The sequence below is a fragment of the Crotalus tigris genome, unplaced genomic scaffold (assembly GCF_016545835.1).
Source record: "Crotalus tigris isolate CLP2741 ecotype Arizona unplaced genomic scaffold, ASM1654583v1 scf7180000017567.3851432, whole genome shotgun sequence".
NCBI lineage: Eukaryota > Metazoa > Chordata > Lepidosauria > Squamata > Viperidae > Crotalus > Crotalus tigris.
The window spans coordinates 1,094,364-1,118,534 of record NW_024096477.1 but is presented as its reverse complement, the minus strand read 5'-3'; the positions used below and the strand labels follow the sequence as shown (position 1 = coordinate 1,118,534).

The 24,171-nt window shown below is 40.4% G+C and overlaps 1 protein-coding gene across 1 annotated transcript; it reads right to left on the bottom strand.

Moving 5' to 3' along the window:
• Window positions 1-717: 717 nt before the first annotated feature.
• DACT2 (dishevelled binding antagonist of beta catenin 2) lies at window positions 718-20,471 on the bottom strand. Its single transcript, XM_039349879.1, has 4 exons — window positions 20,004-20,471; window positions 10,537-10,669; window positions 7,741-8,025; window positions 718-3,477 (listed from the first exon to the last, which is right to left on the bottom strand). The coding sequence occupies exons 1-4, from the start codon at window positions 20,235-20,237 to the stop codon at window positions 1,655-1,657; spliced, it is 2,475 nt and encodes an 824-aa protein (XP_039205813.1). The 5' UTR covers window positions 20,238-20,471; the 3' UTR covers window positions 718-1,654.
• Window positions 20,472-24,171: the final 3,700 nt, after the last annotated feature.

The following is a 24,171-nucleotide window of genomic DNA, read 5'->3' as shown; positions in this document are numbered from 1 at the left end:
TCTTTTCTGTGCTTTCTGGACTTGATTACAAGCCTTCTCACTACTGTCCTATTCTTCTTGTCAAAAAATACCGTAAGGAATAGATCCACTTCTATGAAAAAGGAAGAGCTTCACTTTGCTAACAGTACTATAATCAATGTTGTGCTTACAAATAGGAATTGGGCATGCTATCAAGCAAAGTACCAAATTGTGGCACCATGTTTTATTCCCAGCTTTGTAACTGGCCCTCTGTTCCAATTAACCCATTCATATATTTCTGCAGAAAATAAAAATGTGTTGTTTTTGTATATAGGTATATATTTCAAAGTAGATCACCTACCCAAGAAAAAGAAAAACTGGAATATTATTCAACTCTCAGAATTCCCTAGCCAGCACAGGGAACCTCAGTTCTAGCATATTAGTGTTCTACATCTTATTAATGACCAATTGCACCCATTTTATGAATGGATAAACTTCATCCACAGTAACTATGATGAGAAGTGCTTTAAAATGTTTCCATCAGCCAGAAAAAAAATAGGGATCTTAAACTTATCACATCAATTTGGGTACATTTGTCCATGCATTTTATCTGTGGATTGAAAATTTTTTTGCTGCAGCACTGAATTCAGACACAGTCCTTAAATGCAGCATCCAGCCTTTAGTAATATTTCTCCTCTAAAAAGAATACAACCATACCAGGAACACGTGGCTTTAGCAGTTTAGGGACCGAGTGTTTTGACTCTTGTAACCACCCAATTCATTTCAAAACATATCCACTTAGAAAAAGTTTGACCACCAAAGTAACTGAGCAGCCTCTGAACAAAATTAGGACGACCCTTGTTTTAAATAAAGTGAGACAGCTTTTTTGCCTTTGTAGATCATAACATTTATTGAGCCTGCAATAAATCTGAGCTGGTAATGTGCTGTGGCACAGTTTGGGGTGCAGTTTACCCAGTCCAGAAGATGCAAACATCTCAATATCAAAAGATGATATTCTATATTGTAGAACATTATGTGACCTTCTGAATTTAGAGATGGCCAAGAATCATATCCAAACCTTCCTCTGAGCCATGCACAACTTTCTGACCCCAGAAAACTGAAACAAACGGACAAGTTTTACTGAATAAGCAATGGTGATAATGATTGTTATTGTTCATTTTTGCAATCTGTATCTTGCCTTACTGCTCATTAATATGGATGACCATGGGGAAAGAGAAGATGAGATGATGAGCTCTTTTGACAATGAGTGATCTTCCAAGAAAACACGTTGCAGTGCCATCTCTGGCAAGAAAGCAATCTTACACACATAGACAAACACACCTGCCAACCTTGGGAAATCCCCCCCCCCCATGCATTATAGGCTATGCCTTCTTCCCTCAATTCATCAGGACTTGGATGAATGGGACACATAATCTAAACACTTAGTAGCTATTAGAATGGAATGAAGTAGGGTTAGGTATGAAGCCACGGAAGCACACTTACGGAACAGAAAAAGGAACACAGTGTCACTTAGACAGGCATTAAACAAATGCAAAAAAACAAAAACAAAAAACAAAACCCCAACAACCACCTTGACTTGAAATCGAAGATCCAAGAATCCTTTACAGTACCAATCTTCCTTGGCTTTGCAAACGGGGACACAAGCAGCTGACCGAACCACCATCTTCCTCCCCTTTTAAACCATGGTCATCACTTTCAGGGAAGTAGGCTGGAATCTCCTAATTTTCTTCTTGAGAGCCTTTGATGCTTTGATCCGGCAGAGTTTGGGCACTGGTGGGAGAGGTTTGGCCAAGACTTGACCGGCCACTGCCGCCTGCTTGCCCGTGGAGGTGGGCCAGATCATCTCATGCTCCTGGATCTCATCAGCATAATCAAGAGTCAGGCTGCTGCCGCTGCTGCTGCCACTGCTAGTGCCCTCCTCTGAATCACTGTCACTGGATTCACTGTCCCCAAAGCGGTTGGTTGTATAGTCACTAATTTCTCCTTCACTGGTCTCCGCAATGGTGGAGTGGAAAAGTGATGCACACTCAGCAGAATACTCTGAATGGTCAGACTCGCTTTTGGCATAGGCCCCTGGATGAAAAGGGAGGCTTTTTTTGGATTCGGCTCTCATGGTTACACTACGCAAAATCCCAGCTCGCCTTCCCTGTTTCGGTGGTCCCAAGGCAAGGCTGCTAGAAAGACTGGAAACTTGGGTTTTTGCCGAGATCTCCACAGTGGATTGCCATTTGCGCTGCTTTTTTTTAATCTCTGGGTCAGAATAAGCTGCTTCAAGAGAATACACGGCATTAGCAGAAGCTCTGCAGAGTTCAGACCTGGACAGTGTTTGAGGGATCCCAAATGGCACAGGATACAGACTGGATTCGGAGCAAGATCTGCCAGTGCTTTCCCCTGCGAAGGTAGGCCTCCGAATCAGATGCCTTCCCCTGAGCTGTCTCTGAGACAAACTCCACTCAAGAGGCAACTTGGCAGCAAGCTGGTGAACCCCACGTGGCTTCTCCATATAGAGCACCTGCCTGCCCGGCCTCAGCATCTTCTCACTATTCCTCCTCTTCATCTTCACAGGCTTCATTTTAGAATGAGCAAACCTGACTCGAACTTGATGGGACTCGGTAGGGACAAACTTGGCGTGAACCAACTCCTCCTGAGGCCCAGACTCGGGATCATCAGGCTTTATGGCTCTCGGAGATTTCTTGTGAGATTTTTTGGCTGAAGCCACCCACGTGTTTGGGAGGCTCAAGTTGGAATCATCAACTCCAAATGGTGAGCTGGAAAAGCTGCGTTCTAGGCTGCTTTCCCCAGCCTCAATAACAGGAGAGTCCCACACAGGTGGCTTAGCAGGATAACAGCCGTTCACAGCTGGCAAAGACTCTGTGTCAGCCAGTGAAGCTGTCTGCTCTATATTCACACAATGCACAGTCTCTAGCTGTTTGGCACATTCCCCTTCAGGTACATCCCTTGGTGGCTTCCCTTCGCTTTTATTGCAAGGCAGTAGGGCTCCCTGTTTTTCCAGCTGGCTGCTACTGCTGTTAATTTTCACTCCACCAGGACTGGGGATAATAATGAGCCTCTGGAGCATTGTGAGTGGCTGATTCTTTGCTGGACCCTTCTCACTGAACTCAGCAGGATAGCTGGCAGGATAGTTTCCTTTGCTGCGTGTCAACTGCAGCAGTTTCTTGATATAACCCCCTGGCCTGAGTTCCGTAAGTGGCCTAGTCTTAATCAAGCTGGGCCCCGTGAGATGAGGTGCACCTGTATTAGGTAAAGGGCGGCCCTCTGTTTCTGCTAGGGAGAAAAGGGGACTCTGTAAAGCAACTGCATGAAGAGGGCTAGGATAAGGATACACATCATTCCCACTTTTAGAGACCAAATTGCTTTGGTATTTGGGGTCCATGCAGTAAAATTGGACTTCCCCTCCTGAATCAAGCTGAGGAGAGGCCTTGAGGTCGGTGACTTTTGGAAATCCAGCATCCACCACGCTGAGTCTTTCAAGGTCACCTGAGGAGAAGATAGAATTCCACAAAAAGGTTAGCAGAAAGTAACATCTTTGGTGTTTCCATTCCTTTAAATGAGCATCGTTACCAGGCAATGACATGAGGCTTTTTTTGATATCAATGAACTTTCCCATGACCCAAAGGCAAAGTGTTACATTGCATTATACTAAAAGATTCCTCCTTAGGTATGAAGCTCATGCCTCTAGTTTTCCGGAAGATATCCAAACATAGATGCTCCCCATCTGTGACAAAGCCCATGTGTTCAGGATGACTTGTGGAATTCATTTGACAAACCACCCCGTCTTGGCTTCACCACAGTACACACCAATATAAGCTTTCATAAACAGATGAAATGCAATTAATGAATCTGAATCTTTAAAAAAAGTTAACACCCATTCCCCAAACATTCATTATTCCACAGGATTAGTAATGAGAGGGTAAACCTGTGTTCAAGATTGGTTGGTTCATCTTTTGCCATCTCTCATAACCAGAAAAGTATGCAAATGTCTGAAATGACTCAACAAACAATGAAAAAAAAAATGGTACGGAAGTTCTAATAGAGTTCCTTCGAGTTAGAACTGTCTTATCTTATTCATACATTAAAATCATCACTTGATGTTAAAGTCATCTAGAAGATATGTTCGTGTAAATCAGCCTTATGTGACTTGGAGAACCTTGTGCAGCACTAGAATTATTCTACAGCTTTCCTTGCACAAATGAGTAGTGATAAGTAGTAGATGAGTAGAACCCTTCACTAATTCTGCTTGAATCTCTATACCTGACACATGATCCCCGCATAAAGGACATAAGCACCCATTTTCATCCAATTTCTACACTGCCTTTCAGTCAGAGCAATCTCCTAAGTCATGTTCTACATTACATAGTGATCTACCTACAAAGACGGTTTCCCTAATACAGATACTCTTTCTTAACCTGTGAACCAGATCGGAAGGGCAGGATTGATGGTGTAGATCTGTTGCCCCTTCAACATACGAGGGCTTAGATTTTATTATTATTTTTTTAAAAAATAATAATAATAACTTATTCAACTTAGATGCTCCTAGCTCAATCAGTTCTAGATGACTCACAGCATAAGAGAAAAATAACAAGCGTAGAATCAAACTAAAACAATGAAGAAGGGGGTGAATTGGTCAGCAATAATAGACATATCATATACCCAGCAAAGAGTCTAGCTCAGATCTTGGGAGAAAAGCCAGAGTTTTAAAGTTCTCTCAAATGCCACCCATATGGAAACCCTCTAGATCTTACTCCAGAAGTCAGCCGCCATGTGAAGAAGACATGCAGCTGAAGTCCCAATAGTTGCCGGAGCTTAACTGAAGAAACCTGGAGTGCAAATCTTGTTAGATTAAACCAGCAGGCTCAGTAGATGAGACCAGTAAATCAATTCTACCAAACAGCTAAAATTATTTTTATTGAGACTGGTTATAATAAAGTAAGCTTGCAAAAATGATTGTGTTGTACCCTCTCCCCTGTGAATTATGGAGGTGTCTATTTAAGTCTCTTCTAGTATTACCTATTTTTTTGTGGACTTTAATTATGTTTCACTCCTTGTCACTTTGATAAGGGAGCTTCCATATCTCAGTCAAAGTAATCTTCTTTGTTACTCTGTACAACCTAACATCCACAGAAACTTGATCTTGGTAGGATTGACTCCTAGATGGTTCCTCCCCCATCCACTCAATGTAGCCTCACTTAGCTGGTTTTATACTGAACCCCAAAACCAGCAAATAGCCTCACATAGTGGTTTCATGTAGAAAATAGGAACAGGAAGGAAGATTGAGAGTCCAATTCTGTGGCACCCCACAAAGGAGTGGCTTGGGGAATAACCTCTCCAACCAACATCCTGCAAACAGCTCAAAAGGAAGCAAAAAGTCCCTAAAATGCCCCCCCCCATTTCTCACCCCTGGAGCTGTCTCAGAAGGATACCATAGTCAATGGTGTTGAAATCCATTAAGATATGAAGACGAACAAGGATGGATACAGCACATCCATTCTGGTTCCGCCATAAGTCATCTACAAGCATGCTGCAGGCTGTCTCCGTACAAATCCCAGCCTGACTGGAATTGATCTAGATCAGTGGTTGTCAACCTTTTTGATGCCGCGACCCCCCCAACCGGTCATAAGTCGAGGACTACTCAACCAGTCGTAAGTCGAGGACTACTCAACTGGTGCAGCACCGTTTGCAAAATGAGACTTTTGGCGGGCTCAGTAGGGCAGAGACAGCCTGGACAATTCCTATTGGCTTTTGAAAGCCAATAGAATTAGACTCTATTCAAGAGAGTCTATTCTATTGGCTTTTAAAAGCCAATAGAATAAGGAAAAGGGGGAAAAATGGCGGACTGCATTGTTTGGCAACCCCTGTGAAATGGTCGTTCGACCCCAAATGGGGTCCCAACCCACAGGTTGAGAACCACTGATCTAGATAAACTGCTTCCTTCAGGGTTTTTATCAACTGTAGACCAACTATCATCTCTACAACCTTCCCTAAAGAAGAGTAGGTTGGAACAGAACAATAGTTACCTAAAATGTTTGGGTCAAAGGGTTCTTGAGTAGGGAGGATACCACTGCCTCCTTTAAGACTATGAGGCACAACTCTACCACATGGACCAACAGTGTTTCACTTCCTTAGCTTTTTCATAACCCAGCAGAGGCCTGAGTCCAATAAAGGAGGCTGAATTGACAGCACAGAGAATCCTGTCCATTCTTCAGGAGTCACCAGTTCAAACTCATCTCTGATCACACCACCAAAGCAGCCTCTCAGTCACAGTCCAAGTCAAAGTAGATCTGAGCAACTTATCTGCTTCATTTGCAAGATGGTCACATCTCATTAGAGTTAAGGAGGCCAACTGCTTTTTTGACTTTCTTTACATTCAAGACTGTGAAGCTCAAATTCCATACTGATATTAATCAAGAGGTGAAGGAGGTAACCAAGGCAAATTTTCTATTCTGCATGTTAAATGCTTTAGTTGATAGAAGAAGCATGCCCAGATAGCTCCATTTCATGACATATTGCCCAATTTTGGAAGAAATTTCTTGATATGGGCAGCAGCTGTATTACTTCTTTCACAGAGCAAAGTGGATAAAAACTATACAGTAAAAAAAAAATCAGCTTGCTCTAATCAAGTAAGTTGGAAGGCTAAACCTAATAAAAATAGAAATCTCCTCTTCTTGCTGTGCATCCTTTTCGTTCTTTCTAGCACTTTACTCAGTTCTAATGAAACTGTGCCTTTAAGGTCATTTAGTTACTTATTGCAAACACTCTGAACTAAACAGCCCCTCCAACTTTATGTACTTCCTGCACGAACCTGGAGGTTTAAATGACCACCAAAATAGTTCATAAGAAATGCAACTTTGCTCATCTCCAATAGGTACACATATCTCATCAACGCATACCTCTTATCAGCAAGAAGTCAGCTATTCTCCTTACATCTAAGACAGAATGTTTTTAAAATTCCTCCAGTGTGATTAAAGTGGGCCATGTGGTACTTAAGTACAGACTTGACTTTCAAAGTATCTGCTGTTTCCAAGACATTGAGACAAAAGAGCCTTGGTGAAAAAGCAGAATTTACTTATTAGTACTTAGATAGGAGACGATTTGGAGATATGAGAACAGAGTAAATGAGAGCAGGAATACAAAAAAAAAAAAAAAAGTCTGAAAAGGCAATAGCAAATCAAGTCCATAAAACCACCAGATTTAAGCTCAATTCAATTAAGCATTCTGCTTTGATGAAATTGGTTTAAGATCGAGAACTGCATTTCATGAACACCATAGAACCATGTCAACAGCTTGCACTATGCAGTGTGGTCACAAATTTTGTTTATCTTTGTTGTTATTGAGAGGGAATATTGAAGTTCTAAGCTCCTTGCCCAAACTGAAGACCAGACAGTAATTCAACAGACATAACTTACTATGAAATGTTAGTAGTCACTATCCATAATTATCCACGTGCTGTTTCAAGGAAGGCTAAAATGATTAAAAATTTGTCTGATATAAACTGTTAAAAGCATAGAGACTATAACTGAGGTTAAACCTTTCACATATGTGCTATGTGAAAGATAACTTCCCACAGTGTCCAGTCCAGGACAGCTTCAACAACATCTTCTTACTTCTTTAGAATGAAAGACTAAATGAATACAGCCTCAATATAAAATAACATGTGCATTAGCATCTTCATCAATAATACCAAGGATGAAAAGAAAGCTATTTCCCTTTCTAACCAAGATCTAAAGCACCTGAGATACTTACCAGTAGAAACAGGCCTTGGTCTAGACTTGCTTGGACTGCCTGAAACATCTAGGCAGGCTTTGCTTTGGCATCCATCATTGTTATGAGGTCCCTCCTGTTGGAACTGGGTGCGCACTGTGGTTTCATCTGCAGATTTGGGTCGGTAATCAAAGATGCTAAGATGGGTTCTGGAAAGTTGAGAACTTGGTAACAAACTGGCATGGGAGGAGGAAACGGATTCACTGAAGACAGATGTGCAGGAATTAGATAGAGAGCAGGAGCCGCCATCACTCAGATCATAAAAACCTGATGAATCAAAAAAAAAAAGAAAAAGAAAAAGAAAGAAAGAAAGAAAAAGAAAATAAAATATTTCCTGGTTTACAGAGAAGAAATATATTGCATAGCAAAGGTTTAGTTGGAGTACTTCTTTCTCTTCCATTTCATAGATAAGAGTACTGAGAGAGGAAAAAAAAACTACATGCTTTCAGACAAAATTTCATTCACAAAATTTTGCAATGGTGAGTTAGACATTCTGGTCTTATACTTCTAAGCCTCCCAAGTCTTCCCACTGTTTCTGGCTTTTCTCATTAAAAATCTCTCGGTGAGAGAAAGTCTGAAGAGTTATGTCTTTGACTGGCAATGTCAAAACTGTCATACACAGGTGAGCAAATTTTGAAGGAAGCCCCAGGAGATTGAACAGCATTTTGAGCCAGGGCTCCAAAATAGGCAAAGGTAGGACCCATAGAAATGGTGTAAAAATGAAATGAAAGGTACAGCTAAAGCACAGAAACAAGCTTTGTTTTATTTCAGTTGCACTAATTGTATTCATTTGATGAATTGAAAAAGACAGCTCCTCATCCATGAAAGGATTTGCCTTTTCTATTTCCTCCCTATGCTCATTTTAAGCAGAACATAATTGTTATCTGAATGATCAATGCCATTCATTTCACAACTGTACTACACCAATTCACATAGTAAACATTTAAAAACCACAGCTCTCAAAAAGCAAAAGAAGAACAGGAAAAAATAAGGTTAGTTGGATGACAGATCTACTGGGTCAACCAAGTATAAAAGTCCTTGCTATGATGCAACCACTGGCTTTTTGTCTCAGGGAAAAGAAATGAAGAAAAAAGACGGAAGAAAGAATAAGGCAAAAGGCACAAGCTAAAGTAGAAAGGAATGGATCAAATAGAAAGGGAAGACTGGAGATGGGTTGAATGAAATTGAAAAGCTGATTGTTGTTGGTGGTGGGGAAGGTGGCAAGACCAAGCACAAAGAAGTAACAATGGCATGAAGGTTGATAGCTTCAAAGAAAATGAAGACAAGATTGAATGGTGGAGATGGAGATAGGACTAGTTTGAGAGATGTTCCAATGGCAATTGGGAGGTTTCAATATCACTGAAATTCAGCAACAACATTTGGGTTTCTGTGGGATTTTAAGTAATCCTCCAGTAGGCTGCAGGTTGCGCACCTGTATTTTAATAACTTACTATGAAATGTTAGTAGTCACTATCCATAATTATCCACGTCCATTCTCCTCAGAACAAATTTAGAGCCTCCAAAACTGCACTCTACTTTTTATCTCTTTCCCACTTCACACAAAAACAGATGTTTGGCAAGAATCTCACTGAGTCAGTTCACACATCACCCACAGTTTATAGTAAGAATGCCCACTTGTGCTTTATGACTTTCACAAGTTGCTTGCTGTCTCCCTATCTATGTGGGTAAAGATAATGAAAAATATCCATGGTTTGCTTTGTTTACTTTAGTATAAGTCAAAAAAGCCTAACTATGGCTTTGTCCATCTAGAAAAAAAATAAAGCATAAAACCATTTCTTTTTTGGTTTGCTTGTTCTCAAACTTCTGAACAAATGAATCTATGGTCAGTCTACTTCATGCTAAGTTAGACTTACAGAATCATGAAGGATTTATTAACCGTTCCCTTCCAGAGAAAGAACCAGAGATATCCTTAAGCTTTGTTGTTTAATATAAGGAAGGAAGAGTTGCAAAGGCAGTCACTGCCATTACTTCTAGCTATGATCAGGATGGAGATAACAAGTTCCTCAAAAGCAAATAGACCATCTATAATGTGCAAGTGGTTCTCAAACATCTGAAGAGAGCCACAACTAAAAAACACACACCGCATAATAGACTGAGAAGAATATTTAAGGAAATTTTATTTTATCTTATAACGTTCAGCATAGCTGAAAAAATTATGGGTAGTTCGATAGTGGTAACAGCCACCAGGTTAAACAAGGTTGGTATTCTTCAATGCAAAATATACACAATGGCAATCCTGAGCATAGGATTCTACTTTTATATATTAGAGCCATCCACAGGCAGCAGTCACAACTGTGACATCATATACATTACTAAAATTTGGATTGCTAGCAAAGAATTAAGGGAGAACTGGAATAGCTATCTCCCATTTCTTTCAGTGTTTTTACTATTGATTGATTATCAGTCCATCTTTTTAACTTCCAAGCTGCAGCAAGGAGAAGCAAGAGACAGAGTGGTACTAACTGAAGCAGAAGAGTTTGGATGAGTGAAGACGTAAGTGTGAAGCTCTCCTTTTGCCCTTCATTTGGCTAAACACGGTGCCCCACAAAATAGCTTAATTTCACTTAATTTCAAGAGCACAATCAGCAGGGGCTCAGGGGCTGGAACAGGAAGCTAGGGAGACATATGGAGCCTGTTCTATACCAATAAAGTTTCTTTACATGGATTACACTTTGAGTTATTGCTGCTTTATTGTATTGGCCACAGTAAAAAATAAAAATGTTCATAGCAGAAGAAAAGGAAAAATCATCCAATTACCTGAACTGGGCCTACTATCACTATCAAAATATTCAATGGAAGTTTTGCCGACATCCAACTTCAGTTCGCTGATCTGCTGGTCCAATTGATCCAGATGACTTTTCAATCCCACATCTTGTCTCCTCAACCGTGACTGTTCATAAGGGAAAGGGAAGATGTTCAATTTCTATTGGCTCTGTAGGATCAACTCAATATTCCCATCTTCTGGGACTAGTCTGATCTTTGAAGAAATAGCACAAAGACAGAACAAAATAGGAAGACTAGTAGTTTCTAGTCACAACATGTTGACTGGATTCTATGAAGATTTAAATTGATGATCTTGATGGTAAACTGAGCATGCAAGGACCATACAAACAATTCACATTAATATATTTTGAAGTTCTGTCTGTAGAACCTCTACTTGTGTGGATCTTTGTGTCAATTAATAAATCATTTCAGAAACTTGGGGGAACCACCCTAACCTGTACACTGCCCAGAGTTAATCTGTAAGATGGGTGCTACTTAAATTAGATAGACAAAAATAAATAAATACTGTAGGCTGTTTAAACTGGAGAGAGACAGTCTCAAAATCTTCTGTGATATAAGGCACAAGGATATTAAAATATTCCTTTTTCTCCCCCTAAGCAATCTACTAATTCCAATTCATGGATTATGCACTTCAATGTCCTTTCCGGCTACTAAGAAAATGCAAAGGAAAGGCTTCCACTGATTTCAGAAAATCTGGAGAAAACCCATAAAGTTATTGATTTTAAATCCTTACAGTCAATAACACTTAATATATTTCTAGGTGAAAAGCTTCCAATATTGTCTTCTTTGGAAGGTAAAACTGTTTTAAGGCATTTATTATTTTTTTTAGAAAAAACATGTGGTCTATTCAAATTGAGGAAAATACTGGATTTACATCAACAGAATTTTAACAAACATCCCCAAAAGTCTGCTGTTGATTGAACTAGGAAAAGAATACACTTTAGAGCAACCCACAGGCCACAGCCCACTACCAGGCTGTGATCTGTTCAAAACTGAGCCACTCAAAGCTGCAGATGAGCGTGCACACACATCCCTTTTGCAAGCAGCAGGTGAATGCATGCACGTGTGCTCCCTTTGTGCGAGCAGTGGGCGGGAGTACCCACTGCTTGCACAAATGAAACTGCACGCACACACAGACTTGCCTACTGCTTGCACAGAACCATCCCCTCCCTCCTCTCTCCTGCCAGTCCGCAAAGCCAGAAAGGTGGGGAACTCTGATTTAGACTGTCTATAGGTCTCTCTGTGTTGACATGGATCATAAGCCTGAATACATATACTTTTAACCTCTCAGTTCCCACTATCGTAGAATTAATGATTGCTGGAAATGATTGGCAGTAAACTCAGAAATTTCAATCATTTGAAATTTCACTCATCTGCAAGACAGCAGTAACATCTGGAACAGCAATGGCTTGTTAGGAAGCACTTAATTTAACTCCCTCTTTCCTCTCTAATTTACTACTCCACTCCCTACCAACCTTACAAATTTTGCCAGCAAATATATTTTAGAAGCCTAACTTGGGGACCAAAAGCTTCAGAATTTTGCACAGATTTTTAACAGATGAAACCCCCAAGCAAGCATCCAGATTTCTTACATGTAGACAACCAATGTGGAAGGGGTGGGCAGAGAAATGGGAAACTTCACCCCCAACATCCCAATCTCTCCAGTCACTTTCTTTCCTTCCTTGGATTGGAAGTGGGTTCTGTTTAGGTCCACATGAATGACAGTACAATATTTGTTGTGGCTTACCCTGACTCTTATATGAATAATAACCTCCATATAGCCAGGGAGTCTGATAAAAGCTGAGTTCTTAATTACAGTGGCCTACACAAGCCTGTGTTTAACGGGTTTCCAAATTGTGTTTTGATAAGCTGAGCAGCAGGATCATCTTCCATGGCCTCTTGGCCAGATGCATTTGTTCAGCAAAAGCATTAGTTCTATGGATTCTCTGTTCCACAAGCAGTTTCCAAGATGATTTATACCACTATTAGCAATCTCATACTGTTGTACAAGAGATGCAGTTTCCTGCAGGCTTCGTTAGGAGACCTAATCTAACAACGGCACCAATCACCATGCAATCCATTCAAATGCATAACCTTTATTGCTAGCATTCCAAACTAACAGGATACATGTATTTTTCTGTCTAAGCACTGCGCCTCTGATGTGCAAAGGAATGAAAGCGCTTTAGGCTTTACTGATTTCAGGAAGTAACTGAATTTTGTTTTCATGGTTGGAATTAATTGCTTCATGATTAATGTTTTGCCAGCCAATCCCTCCCTTTATGGTTCCTGATTAATGGCAGAGAGGCCACAAAGCACTAGCAGGACTCTCAGGTATTCAAGGATAATTTATTGTACCAGGATCTGTTTGCAATTTTACAGCACTTTAACCAGTATGAAACGATTTACACTAGCCTTATAAACCCCTTTCCACTTTTCCTACCATGAGACCTGGTGTGCTTCATCAGTGTTTGATTGGCTTCATACTTCTCAACTATTCCTGATTTGTATTTCTTGTGCTCCATCTGCTCATTTGAGACCATTTTTTTTTGATGATCCCAAAATCAGTTTGCTCCAGTCAAGGAGGGCTTTGCCTGATACACCCAGCCCAGAAAATTTAGGGGTGAGGCTCCTTACAAGGAATTGGAATTTCCATCAAGAGTTCCATAAATCAGATATACTGGACTAATTCCTTCCTTGTTACCAACAAGGCCTTTTGTTGTAAGTGACTGGACCTATGTGAATTGTAGTTCAACAGGTTTGGAAAGCACTCTGTGCTGTTCCATAAGGCTTTGTTTTCCTCCAAGTCTTGACTTAATTAGAACTCCTGATGCTATTAAGAGTTTGGGGTCTTCCAAATTGCTAGTTCATCTCCAATTTGTTTTTTTGGGGGGGAGATAGTATTTTTTTTAATATTGTCCCACTGTTGATCTCCAAGATATTCTACCACAAAGCACATGAGGGAGAGGTGTGCAAACAAAATTGCAAGGAACACTTGAATAACATTAGAAAATACATTTTTTGGTACTTTTATATCAATAAAGGTATTTTCATTTATTTATAAATCATTTCAAGTTATTAGGCACTAAGCAAAAGATAATAAGAAATAAGCTTTTGTATAAAAGCTTAGAGTAGGGCAAAGAGAAGCAGACTAGGGAAAAACAGAAATGGTGGAGACAAGATCAAAGCAGAAATATTACTTGTAGCATTAGCATCTCACGAAGGTTAAAATATCAGCCGAGGCCAAAAAAAAAAAAAAATCTCCCCTTTGCTAAAAAAGAAAAAGAAACTTCTTTTCTTAGAAAATTAGAAATATTTCTGATATAGACCATCCACTAAAAACTGAAGACATTTGACATCAGCTCCATTTTACCTTTTCTAGAGCACATGGCCAGCTCATTTAGGATTAGATGGAATTTCAGCAAGAATAACTGGTCCATTCAGCGCTGTAAAGTTTTGAAGTGCCTGCCAAAATCTACAGAGGCATAAGGATCTCAGTGCTGAAAGGCTGGCCATTGTGCTCTCACTGTTGCCCAGAGGGCAAACAGATTTGACTTCCTTTCCTGCTCTTCCTGAATATTATCTGCTGTCTAGTAATCAGATTATTTCAGCTAAATTCCTATTTTTAACTCTGTTGTCTCCCAACCAATGTTACTAGCAGGTGTGAGGTAAGTTTTACAACTGTGGGAATGTTACATGGCCAAGCAGACATACTCAGCCCCTAATTACAATGTGAAAATGTGGTGAAGGTTACCAATATGGATGACTCATTTAGCTGAATATATTTTCTAATACTGTGTTCTTTAAACATAAAGAGCGGCTTCATCAAAATAAAGGCACAGTTATTATGGTGAAACTAAATGCTTATTTGTACATATAATGGGATTCGGTAGCCATGTTTAGGAATGCAACCTTAATTTTATTGCTTTTCTTCTTATGGAAAAGCAGTGGAGACTGGACACACTTGATCTAGAAGGCTACTTGTTTAGGAGACACAGTGTTAAAAGTAGGAATTTAGCTGAAATAATCTGATTACTAGACAGCAGATAATATTCAGGAAGAGCAGGAAGTCAAATCTGTTGCAATAGTCGGTCTCATCAACCATCCCCAAAGTTGCATGCTACTCTTATTCCCCCATGCCAGTTGGCAGAACCAGGTTTTGACACTGTTCCAGAAGGCCAGGAAGGTAGGGCCTGCTCATCTCTGGAGGCAAGCAGTTCCATAGAGCAGGGGAAATAGCAGAGAAAGCTCTTTTCCTAGACCCTACCAGCTGAAATTCTTTAGCCCAGTGTTTCTCAACCTTGACCATTTTAAGGCACGTGGACTTCAACTCCCAGAATTGTGTGTGACATGCTTCTAAGTGCAGAACTATATTACCTGTGCTTTAGGGAAAGATCTGTTGAACTTTGGGACTCTCAGATGCCTTAAGCTATTGATAACTTTGATCAGGATGTCTTAAGATTGTCTGTAAATCAGTAATGTCTTCTTTGTGTTCTTAATGTACTAATTTTTTAAATTATTATTCATCAAATTTCTATACCACCGATCTTACCTAAGTGAATCTGGGAGGTTTATAAGTAGAAAGAACCTAAGTATTAAAAACAAAATTAAAAAGTTATGAGTTAACAGAGGTTTAAGGTTTTAAAGAGGCAGAGGGTGTGCCCTCAAGACATCAACCATCCCCGAAGTTGCATGCTACTCTTATTCCCCTATGCCAGTTGGCAGAACCAGGTTTTGACACTGTTCCAGAAGGCCAGGAAGGTAGGGCCTGCTCATCTCTGGAGGCAAGCAGTTCCATAGAGCAGGGGAAATAGCAGAGAAAGCTCTTTTCCTAGACCCTACCAGCTGAAATTCTTTAGCCCAGTGTTTCTCAACCTTGACCATTTTAAGGCACGTGGACTTCAACTCCCAGAATTCCACAGCCAGCATTGCTGGCTGTGGAATTCTGGGAGTTGAAGTCCACGTGCCTTAAAATGGTCAAGGTTGAGAAACACTGCTTTAGCCAATGGGGTCTGCAACATATCCTCCCTGATTGAGTGGGGTTGGTCAATGAAATAGGTACAAGACAGTTCTCAGGTAGCCAAGTCCCATGCCACAAAGGGCTTTAAACATAATAAACAGCACCCTGAACTGCATCCAGAAGCAAGCAAAATATTGGACTATTGATATGTATAAAATCTTTTCCAATAAAGGCAGCACTGTGAAGTCTTTTCCTTCAACTCCTTGCTCAGCTAACTTTCTGCTCAATTTTCGTCAGCTAACCATCCATCTTCAAATCTTATACAAATGGAATGAATGAGCTACTATAACTCAAAGTACAGGTATCAAATAGGAACACACTTTTAAATAGAAGTCATTGGGAGTTTGTATTAATCCATCAGCCTTGAGCAAGCAATAAATGCTTTAACTCTTATTTTCTTTGGCATTAAATAAAATATAGTGGGTTATTAGTTAATATTATCAATGGCAGGCAATCAAAAGATTGGCAGTACATTTGTGCTGCCATTTTGACTCTAATCAAAATATGCTTGCTTCAAAGTGTTCCAAGTGGGATTTAAGCATCTCGTGAAGGTTAAAGTCAATTTTCACTCCCCAATCCCTTCTGATAAGCTACTCACTTGTGGTGAATACTCTTTGCATGTGTCACACCTGATGGATAATTAATGGCCATGTCTAAGACCAATAAAGAGGGAGGGATCTGGGAGATATGAATTAGCTCAATGTTTACTGAAGTGTGTAATTACCAAGATTGGAGAGACTGAAGCCTATCACATTTTGATTGAATTCTCCTTCAGGAACCTGTTCCATATTTAAAAAAGGAAGAAACAACAGAAGCAGCTGTTACACAACTTCAATCTATTCCATCTAAACAGGTAGAAATAGGAGAAGGGGTGTTTCTCTTCCAAACTGCAAAGTAGAACCAACTAAAAGATTACAAAGAAATAGGTGAGCTTCAGAGGTATTCAGACTATTATGCCACAAACGCCTGAAAACAGTACATATGAGAGAAGGAAAGATATTTTTTTTTAATAGACTAACATGAGATTCCAATTCCATCCTATAGCTTATGTATGGAAAAACTGGATAGGCGAGAATCCAAAATAGTTCAATAAACTAAGATAGCTGGATTATATGAATATAGGGCAACACCTCCTATTTGTGCATTTGGCTGAAGAACTAGTTGACTCTACTAATAATGCAAAACACTTAATGCAAAACACTTATGCAAAACACTAATAATGCAAAACACTGCCTCCACTGTGCTAGCTCTAATAGATAGGAAATACCAAAAAGAATATATATGTAAGGCTGTGAGCCAGATATATTTTACATTGGTTTGGTCATGAATTTATTAAGTAATCTTTCAGTATCACTTCTCATCATATAGTGATGATCATAATTCTGAACAAAATTACTTGAGAATGTACAGAAATAATCTATGTGAAATAATGTGAAACTCTATACTAAATATTACACAAATATGGTTTATAAAACAAATCTTGAAAAATCTAACAATATTCCCATGGCTGCATTATACTGTGAAATTTAAATATACAAATAAAATTCAAGATAAATAAATTTGGTGAAAAAAAAGTACTAAGAAACCGTATGTGGTCTTGTTTACCTGTTTGAAAGACCCAACAGCTGGATGGGTTTGTTCCCATATTCTTGGTCTGACTCACTACTTTATTTGAAGCAAGATGAGAAGGTTGACACAAAATGAATTTGACTGCTGATTGTTCTTTCAATAGTTTTAAATGTAAGCCAAAACCTGCATGAATACACCTAGGGATAGACAACTAATCTATTTAAGATTGTGCCTTTTCTCTACTCCATTCCACCCTCTTCCCTCTGCATGCTGTAACATCTCAGAGATCCAGGGATTTTGACAACTTACCCACAAATGTTTAAATTCTTAGCTGATATTAATAAAGGCATTTCTTGATTTTGATGATACAGCAGATGCCTTAATTTGTTCTCTTGATGCTGATGAAAATGTTAACAGAGTAACAGAGTTGGGAGGGAGCTTAGAAGCCTTCTGGCTTTGCTTCAGAATAACCCTGTGTTCTTTCTCTTATGCTGAGGGTGACTTGATCAAGTCTCTCCAATAAAAGTCATGGTCCAAGGCTATTTTGTATTTCTTTAGGATAAGATATTATCTTCTCTTTCACAGCATGAGTCAATCAGTTTAGAACTATCCAGTGTGATTGACAATACCTGCCTACCTTTATGTCCAAACTGGCTAAAATGCTGGAGTTTATAATTTTGATATATCTAAAGGTAGCACACTGGAAAAAGCTGCATTAGAAGTTATAGTTAAATTAAGTTTAGATTACATCGAATCCTTTTTTCTATTTTAAAAATGGGCAGATACTGTGTAATACCTTCAAGGAATCAGAGATAGTAATATGTGAGTGTGTGTATGTATGTATATGTATATATGTATATGCATATATGCATATATGTATATGTATATATGTATGTATGTGTGTGTGTATGTGTATATATATATATATATATATATATATATATAGAGAGAGAGAGAGAGAGAGAGAGAGAATGAGAATATTATGTTAAGGAAAAAGGTATCTACTTGGAAAGATGTTGATTGCTGTTTCTCTGCTTAAAATGCCTTTATTTTATCAATAAAATATATTTGCATGGAAAGGAAGTCAAATAACATGTATGTGTATTGAAAACTCAGAATGTAAGCAAGATCTGGAATCATCCCAATGAATTTTGTGCACCAGAATAATTTAATTAGAATGTGGAATGGGAAATGAGCTTCATTTTTTTTTAAAACTCAGAAATCACACTTGGAATAACTAGAAAACAAGCAAACAAAACCTCAAACTTAAACTGTAAACTGAATGGCTTTATAGTTCAATTAAATGTATGGCTATGGAAGGAGAACTAAAAAGATTGGGAATTGCCAAGACATCCCAAAAAAAGAGAGCCTTTCTGCTCAGTCTCCTCAGAAATAAACCCAATTTAACCATCTAAATCATAATTTTCAGCAAAGCTTCACAAGGTAACTTTATATATAAGTCCCCATCAGTTGTATTTACTTTTTAGGTAATGGCACATCAAATGAACAAAAGCTCTCCCTTCCCATCTCACTTTGGTATAAAAGGGCAGCCATGTCCTTTTCTTGAAAGTTGCACCATAAAATTCACATTCACATTCCATTTTAGTAGTGTCTGACTGCTTGGACTGTGAGCTTCTCCCCATTAAATAAGGTAGAACTTACTTGCAAAATGCCCATAGAATTGCAGCCTCAAACTTTTTTTTTTTTTAAAAAAAAAAAAGATACGGAATAATGGGTGGAGTAGATCAAAGGGGCAATTTAGCATCCAAGTCTACTTACCCATAGGTACTTTCTCACTGACATCAAGAGTCTGCAAGATCCAAGTCAAAACATGTAGCTAATGGAACCCTACTGCCACTCAGATTCAGAGTTATTTCAATATTTTCTTGTTGTACAGAATTCACATTTGTATTTAAAAATGCAACAAACCGGAAGCACGTTGTTATGGACGACAATCTCATGTAGTACTTGCTATACATTTACTTGAAAAAATACAACATTTAAAGACCTCTTAGATTGAGAAGGAAGATACAGGGACCGCCCCAGGGTTATTAGATGACTGCAATTTTAAGAGATTGGGTTCTAATTTAAATTACGCTGGAGAATTTGAATATTCTTAACTTCAAATGCAGACATATATATATATATACTCCTTTTCTGAAAATGCGAGAACATACCCTGTCTTTTCTTTTAGAACATATCCGAGAACCTTCTTTTTTTAATGGTTCCCATTGAAATAGGGTGTGTGTACGTATGTGTATATATTATATATAAATTCTTTTTATACAGTAAAGATCTAACAGATAAAACCTAAATAAGAAGATCGAGACAAAGATTGTGCAACTGGGCAGAGAGAGATTGCAGGTGGGGAGGAAACTTACTATTAACATACACTCTGTGCAGAGGTAGGCTGTTAGCAACACCTCCCTCGAAATCGTCTTTTCAAACAAGAATGAAAGATTTCCCTCATTCAGCCCAGAAATAATGGGTTTACTAGCAGGGGCAATCCTTTGGGGGGAAGGATCTACACATCTCGCTTGGCAAGAGGCGGAATAGGGAGAGAGCCATACAACCGGGAGAAGCGAACAATGACCGACTACGACCTCGCCGGTTTTCCGCCAGGCGTCTCTCCCTTCAAAGCTGCCGGCTGCAGAATCGGCGCCCTTCCGCGCACCAAACATCTGCTTTAGCTTCCCCGAGAGCCAGTCGGGCGCGCCCACCTGTCCAGAACGGCCAAGAGCAGCCGAACAGCGCGTGTCGTGGGCGCGTTGCAAGTCTCCCCCCCCCCACTCGCAAACCAAGGGCACCCGTGACCCAGGAACCTCCGTCGGAGCCTCTGCAGCGGCTCCCTTACCAGTTGCTCCTTCAGGGCGGTGAGGGTGGCTTCCAAGCGCTGCTCCTTGTTCTGTGCCTGGCTCTCCTCGGCTGGGCGCTGCATGGCTAAAGCCTCGCTCACCAGCGCCCGCTGCTTTTCCCGCAGCACCTGGAGTTCCTGGAGGCCAGCCAGGGCAGCTTGCAGTCTCTCGCTGACCCTGCAGCGGTCCCAGCCGCCCGGCCGCTGTTGCTGCGGCTGCCTTCCCGAAAGCATCTTTCCTTTCCACGCCGCTCAAGCCACGGCCATGCCAGGCAACGCCGGAGCCTGCTGCTGCTGCTGCTGCTGCTGCTGGAAGGGTCAAGAGCGCGCAAAGGCGGCAGCAGGGAGCAGCCTCTCGCTTCGCCTCCGCTAGACGGAATGAAGCGGAGGAGCGGCCACTGCGGCTGGGGAGCGGACGGAGGCGAGGCTGCGGTTCAACGCCCTCTCCGGCGCGGGGCAGCCCAGGGCCACCGCCGAGCCGAGGAGACAGAAAGCCGGCGAGGGCGAACCAACCGCGGGGCCGCCTCATTCATTCCTCCCCCCCCGCACACCCCCACCCATCCGCGGAGTCCCCGCCCTCTGGTGGGGAAGGTTCAACCAGAGGTCTGGCGATCCTGGGGAGGACCACTTTCTCAGGAGGGGCACGAGTGGGGGTGATTTTTGACTGCCTCCCTGCAAATTCCCCTCCCACCTTCCCACCCCACCAGTGAAGTCAGGCTGCAGTTGAAGACATAGGCTCCATAGAGCTTGATCCTCATAGGGTTTGCAGGGGTAAAAGGGCCTTCAAGTGGTGCTCGGCTGCTGGCGGCTACCTGGATGCACCCAAATGGTTTTCTTTTGCACAGCAAAGAAGTCTTTTCTCCTCTTCCTGGGTGTTTTTTTTTTTTTTCCCCAGCTTCCCGGTCTAGGAATTTCGCAGGAATCTCTCCACCTTTTCTCCAGGTGTGTCCTGCTTGGCTTCCGAACCCAGGGAAGGTGCCTCTGGCAGCTGCTAAGCTATATAGTCCATAGATCCTGTTTCAGTCTTTCCCGGGAGGAGGGAGTAGCTGAATTCACAGTCCATGCAATAGTCTCCTGGCTGATTTCTTGGCTGAGTGTATCCAGCATGCTTGCAACATTTGAGTCCAGCTGGAATGAGAGAACTGAATTTTACCTATGTTCCCCTCCTCTCCTCAGAGGAATCAGTTGGAATTACATTTCTCAGCCAAGCTGCAACTGATTCAATGGGAGTTCAGCTGCAGCATGTAACACCTTTCCATCTTATCTAGTGAACACCACAAATGATCCTTGATTGTACTGAGCGCACACACACACACACACACCCCAAAAAGCCAGTGGGTGTTTGAATCTGGATTTCCAAGTTCAAGGTCAGATTATCTGCTACCATGCTTCCCTTTTTCCTTCCTTAAGGTGACTGTCCTTGACAAGAATTAGCTAAGACTTTTTCTCACAAAAGGGCTGAGTGAAAAACCAAGAAGTTTAATGTTATTTCCCAATAACCACAAGAGATTGAACACGCCACATTGGTTTATCAGCAGCTCATGGCAAAAATGACTTATGTTTTTTTTTAATAGGGGAGTACAGTTTTAACATCATCTGGTTCAAAACGTTGCCTCGGTTTAGGCCAGTCTGGTGGTGATCTGCTTCCAGGTGGTGATTTCCTTAGAAAAGAGGGAGTTGTTCCATTTTGAGACAGTGAGGTTGGGCTCTGCACTTTGATTGACTGCTTTGGTCTGGAGAAACAAAATCTCTTGTCTTCCTGTGCACAGAAGGCACTTTTATCATCTTGGCTGAACTAGCAAGCCTTCTGAAGTCTTCAGCTTTGATCCAGGACAGCACTTGATTTGGCATTTCCCTTCTAAGATGTGTTCTGATTGATGCTTCATTAAACTGCCCTAATATTTGGTGAATGGCCACTATTGAGAAGGATTCTATCTATATTTCACGTTCTTCTACTTTTGCTAGTTCTATTCTTCTACCCTACAATGAACATGTGTGTGCTCTCCTCTCAGGGTGTTTTTTTTTTTCCCCTCCAACTGTTGCAGGAGATGGCAGATGTTATTGTTAGCCCTTTTGAGTGCCAGACTATTCTTTTTCTCAAGTACGTAGCTATTCAGATCACCAAACGAATTCACTATATTTTAGGATTTAAGGCTGCATGTTGCTTCTCCCAGGGGCAAGCAACAGTCTTTGAGGAGAAGTTGGAAACATTGCTCTAAACAAGGAGAAGGGGTGTCTTCCAACATTCACATAAGGAATTTCAACATACCATTTTGAGAGATTATACATTCAATTTTTTTCTACAGGAATATAGTAAGGCACAAATGATACCCGCTTCTTGAAGCAAGCCAAAAGACACCATGGCTTTTTGAAATAGGCTGCAATGGATTCAGCTTTAATTGTGCTTAGAAATCCATTGAAATCAGGGAGACAATTACTATTTAAGGTCTTATAAATTTCTGTGGGTTTGCTATAACCATGACTATCAACTCACTGAGCAAATACCATTGTTTGGAATGTATTGCTATATTGGTATATGACCCCCCCCCAAAAAAAGGAATAAAGATCTCAATATCCAAGATATACTTTTCTAACCACACAAATATAAAGTAATCCTCATCAGCTTCTAGTGAATTGCAGATGCGGTTTGATGATACTCTGTTCCTGCCTTGTATCTCACTGGGCTGAGAGTAAGGGAAATCTTCCTTAGTTTTTATTTCAAGTTACTGTAAATAGCATATAACAGAAAGACAGTTTGGTGTAGTAGTTAAGATACCAGGCTAGAAACTGGGAGATTGTGAATTCTAGTTTTGCCTTAGGCAGAAAGTCAGACTGGTAACCTTGAGCCGGTTACACACTCTCAGCCCTAGGAAGCAAGCAATGGCAAACCACTTCTGAACATCTTGTCAAGAAAACTGTCCAGGCAGTTGCAGGAGTCAACACTGATTTAAAGGTCTCCGCCCCCCCAAAAGAATACAATGTTGTTCAGACATCAATCCTAGAGTTCCAATTCATTGATCAACTGGGGCAGTTAATGCAATGGTTTTGCAATGGTGAAAATCAATGTTAATTAACCTCAAATTTGAGGGATGGTCTCATACGATGAGCTTGTCTTGTGACTCTTAACAAAATTGTAACTTGGGTACCCGGTGGAGTTATTCAATTAATTCTTCACCATGCAACCAATGCCCATCTGGTTCATGGGCACAAGTATAAAATTGAGCAATTTTCCCACTTGGAAATTATTTTTGCAAAGGAGGTTACCTTTTTGTATGAAAAGTGGGATAATTTATTTAGTGACAACATATAGCTGAATGGATGGATTGTCTTGATTTAAGAACACAAGATTAATCTGAGTTAGCACAAAAGCTTTATCTGGGAGGGATCTTCAAATTATCTATTTGATGTTGCAGTTTCTGAATGAGGACTTTTCTTAAACAAAGAAGTTTATTTAATTGGCTTACATCACTACGGTATTTTTTTTTCCCTACTCTATGCTCAAATCAGTACATTCAGCTTCATTCCATGGTGTTTGTTACTTCTGAAATGTTGATTTGGCAGCTGAAACAGCCCCCTTTTCTTACTCCATCTCCTAGAGGGGAAGAAGAGAGGGAGGGAGGAAGTTTATTACTTTTCCACAAAAGAAACATGTCTAGGCTAAATAAATCCAGCAGAAAAAGTGATTACAGGATGTTTCAGCAGCTTTAATCTCAGGGAGTTTTTATTTAAAATACAGTAACGCTTGTGGAAGCAGAGAGGAAAGAGCCAGTGTAGTGATCTGTGAGACTCATCTGTTTTGTTTTCTTTTTTTCCATTGCTGCAGCTTTCTAGATAAGCCAGTAGTTTCTGCGGCGAGTATTTTGCAAATCAGTTGAAAGGAAGCACTAATGTAAAACTTATAGAAAAATTGAGTCAATGGATCCATTTCTATTCTTGTTCAGCAGTTCAATCTTTAAAAGAAGGCTTCATCTGGAGAATTATAGCCAGCGCAAGGATAGTTTAAGTTAAGGAGGCATGCATAAAAGATGATTTTGTAATGTTTTATAAAGCATAAAGCAGAGCCTATGAATTGATTGGCTGAGTTCACATAAAAAGACGAGAATAGACTTGCTGAATCAGGCTCAGGCACGTCTTAACTTAGCCCTTTGTTTCTTGCATGGCCAACTAA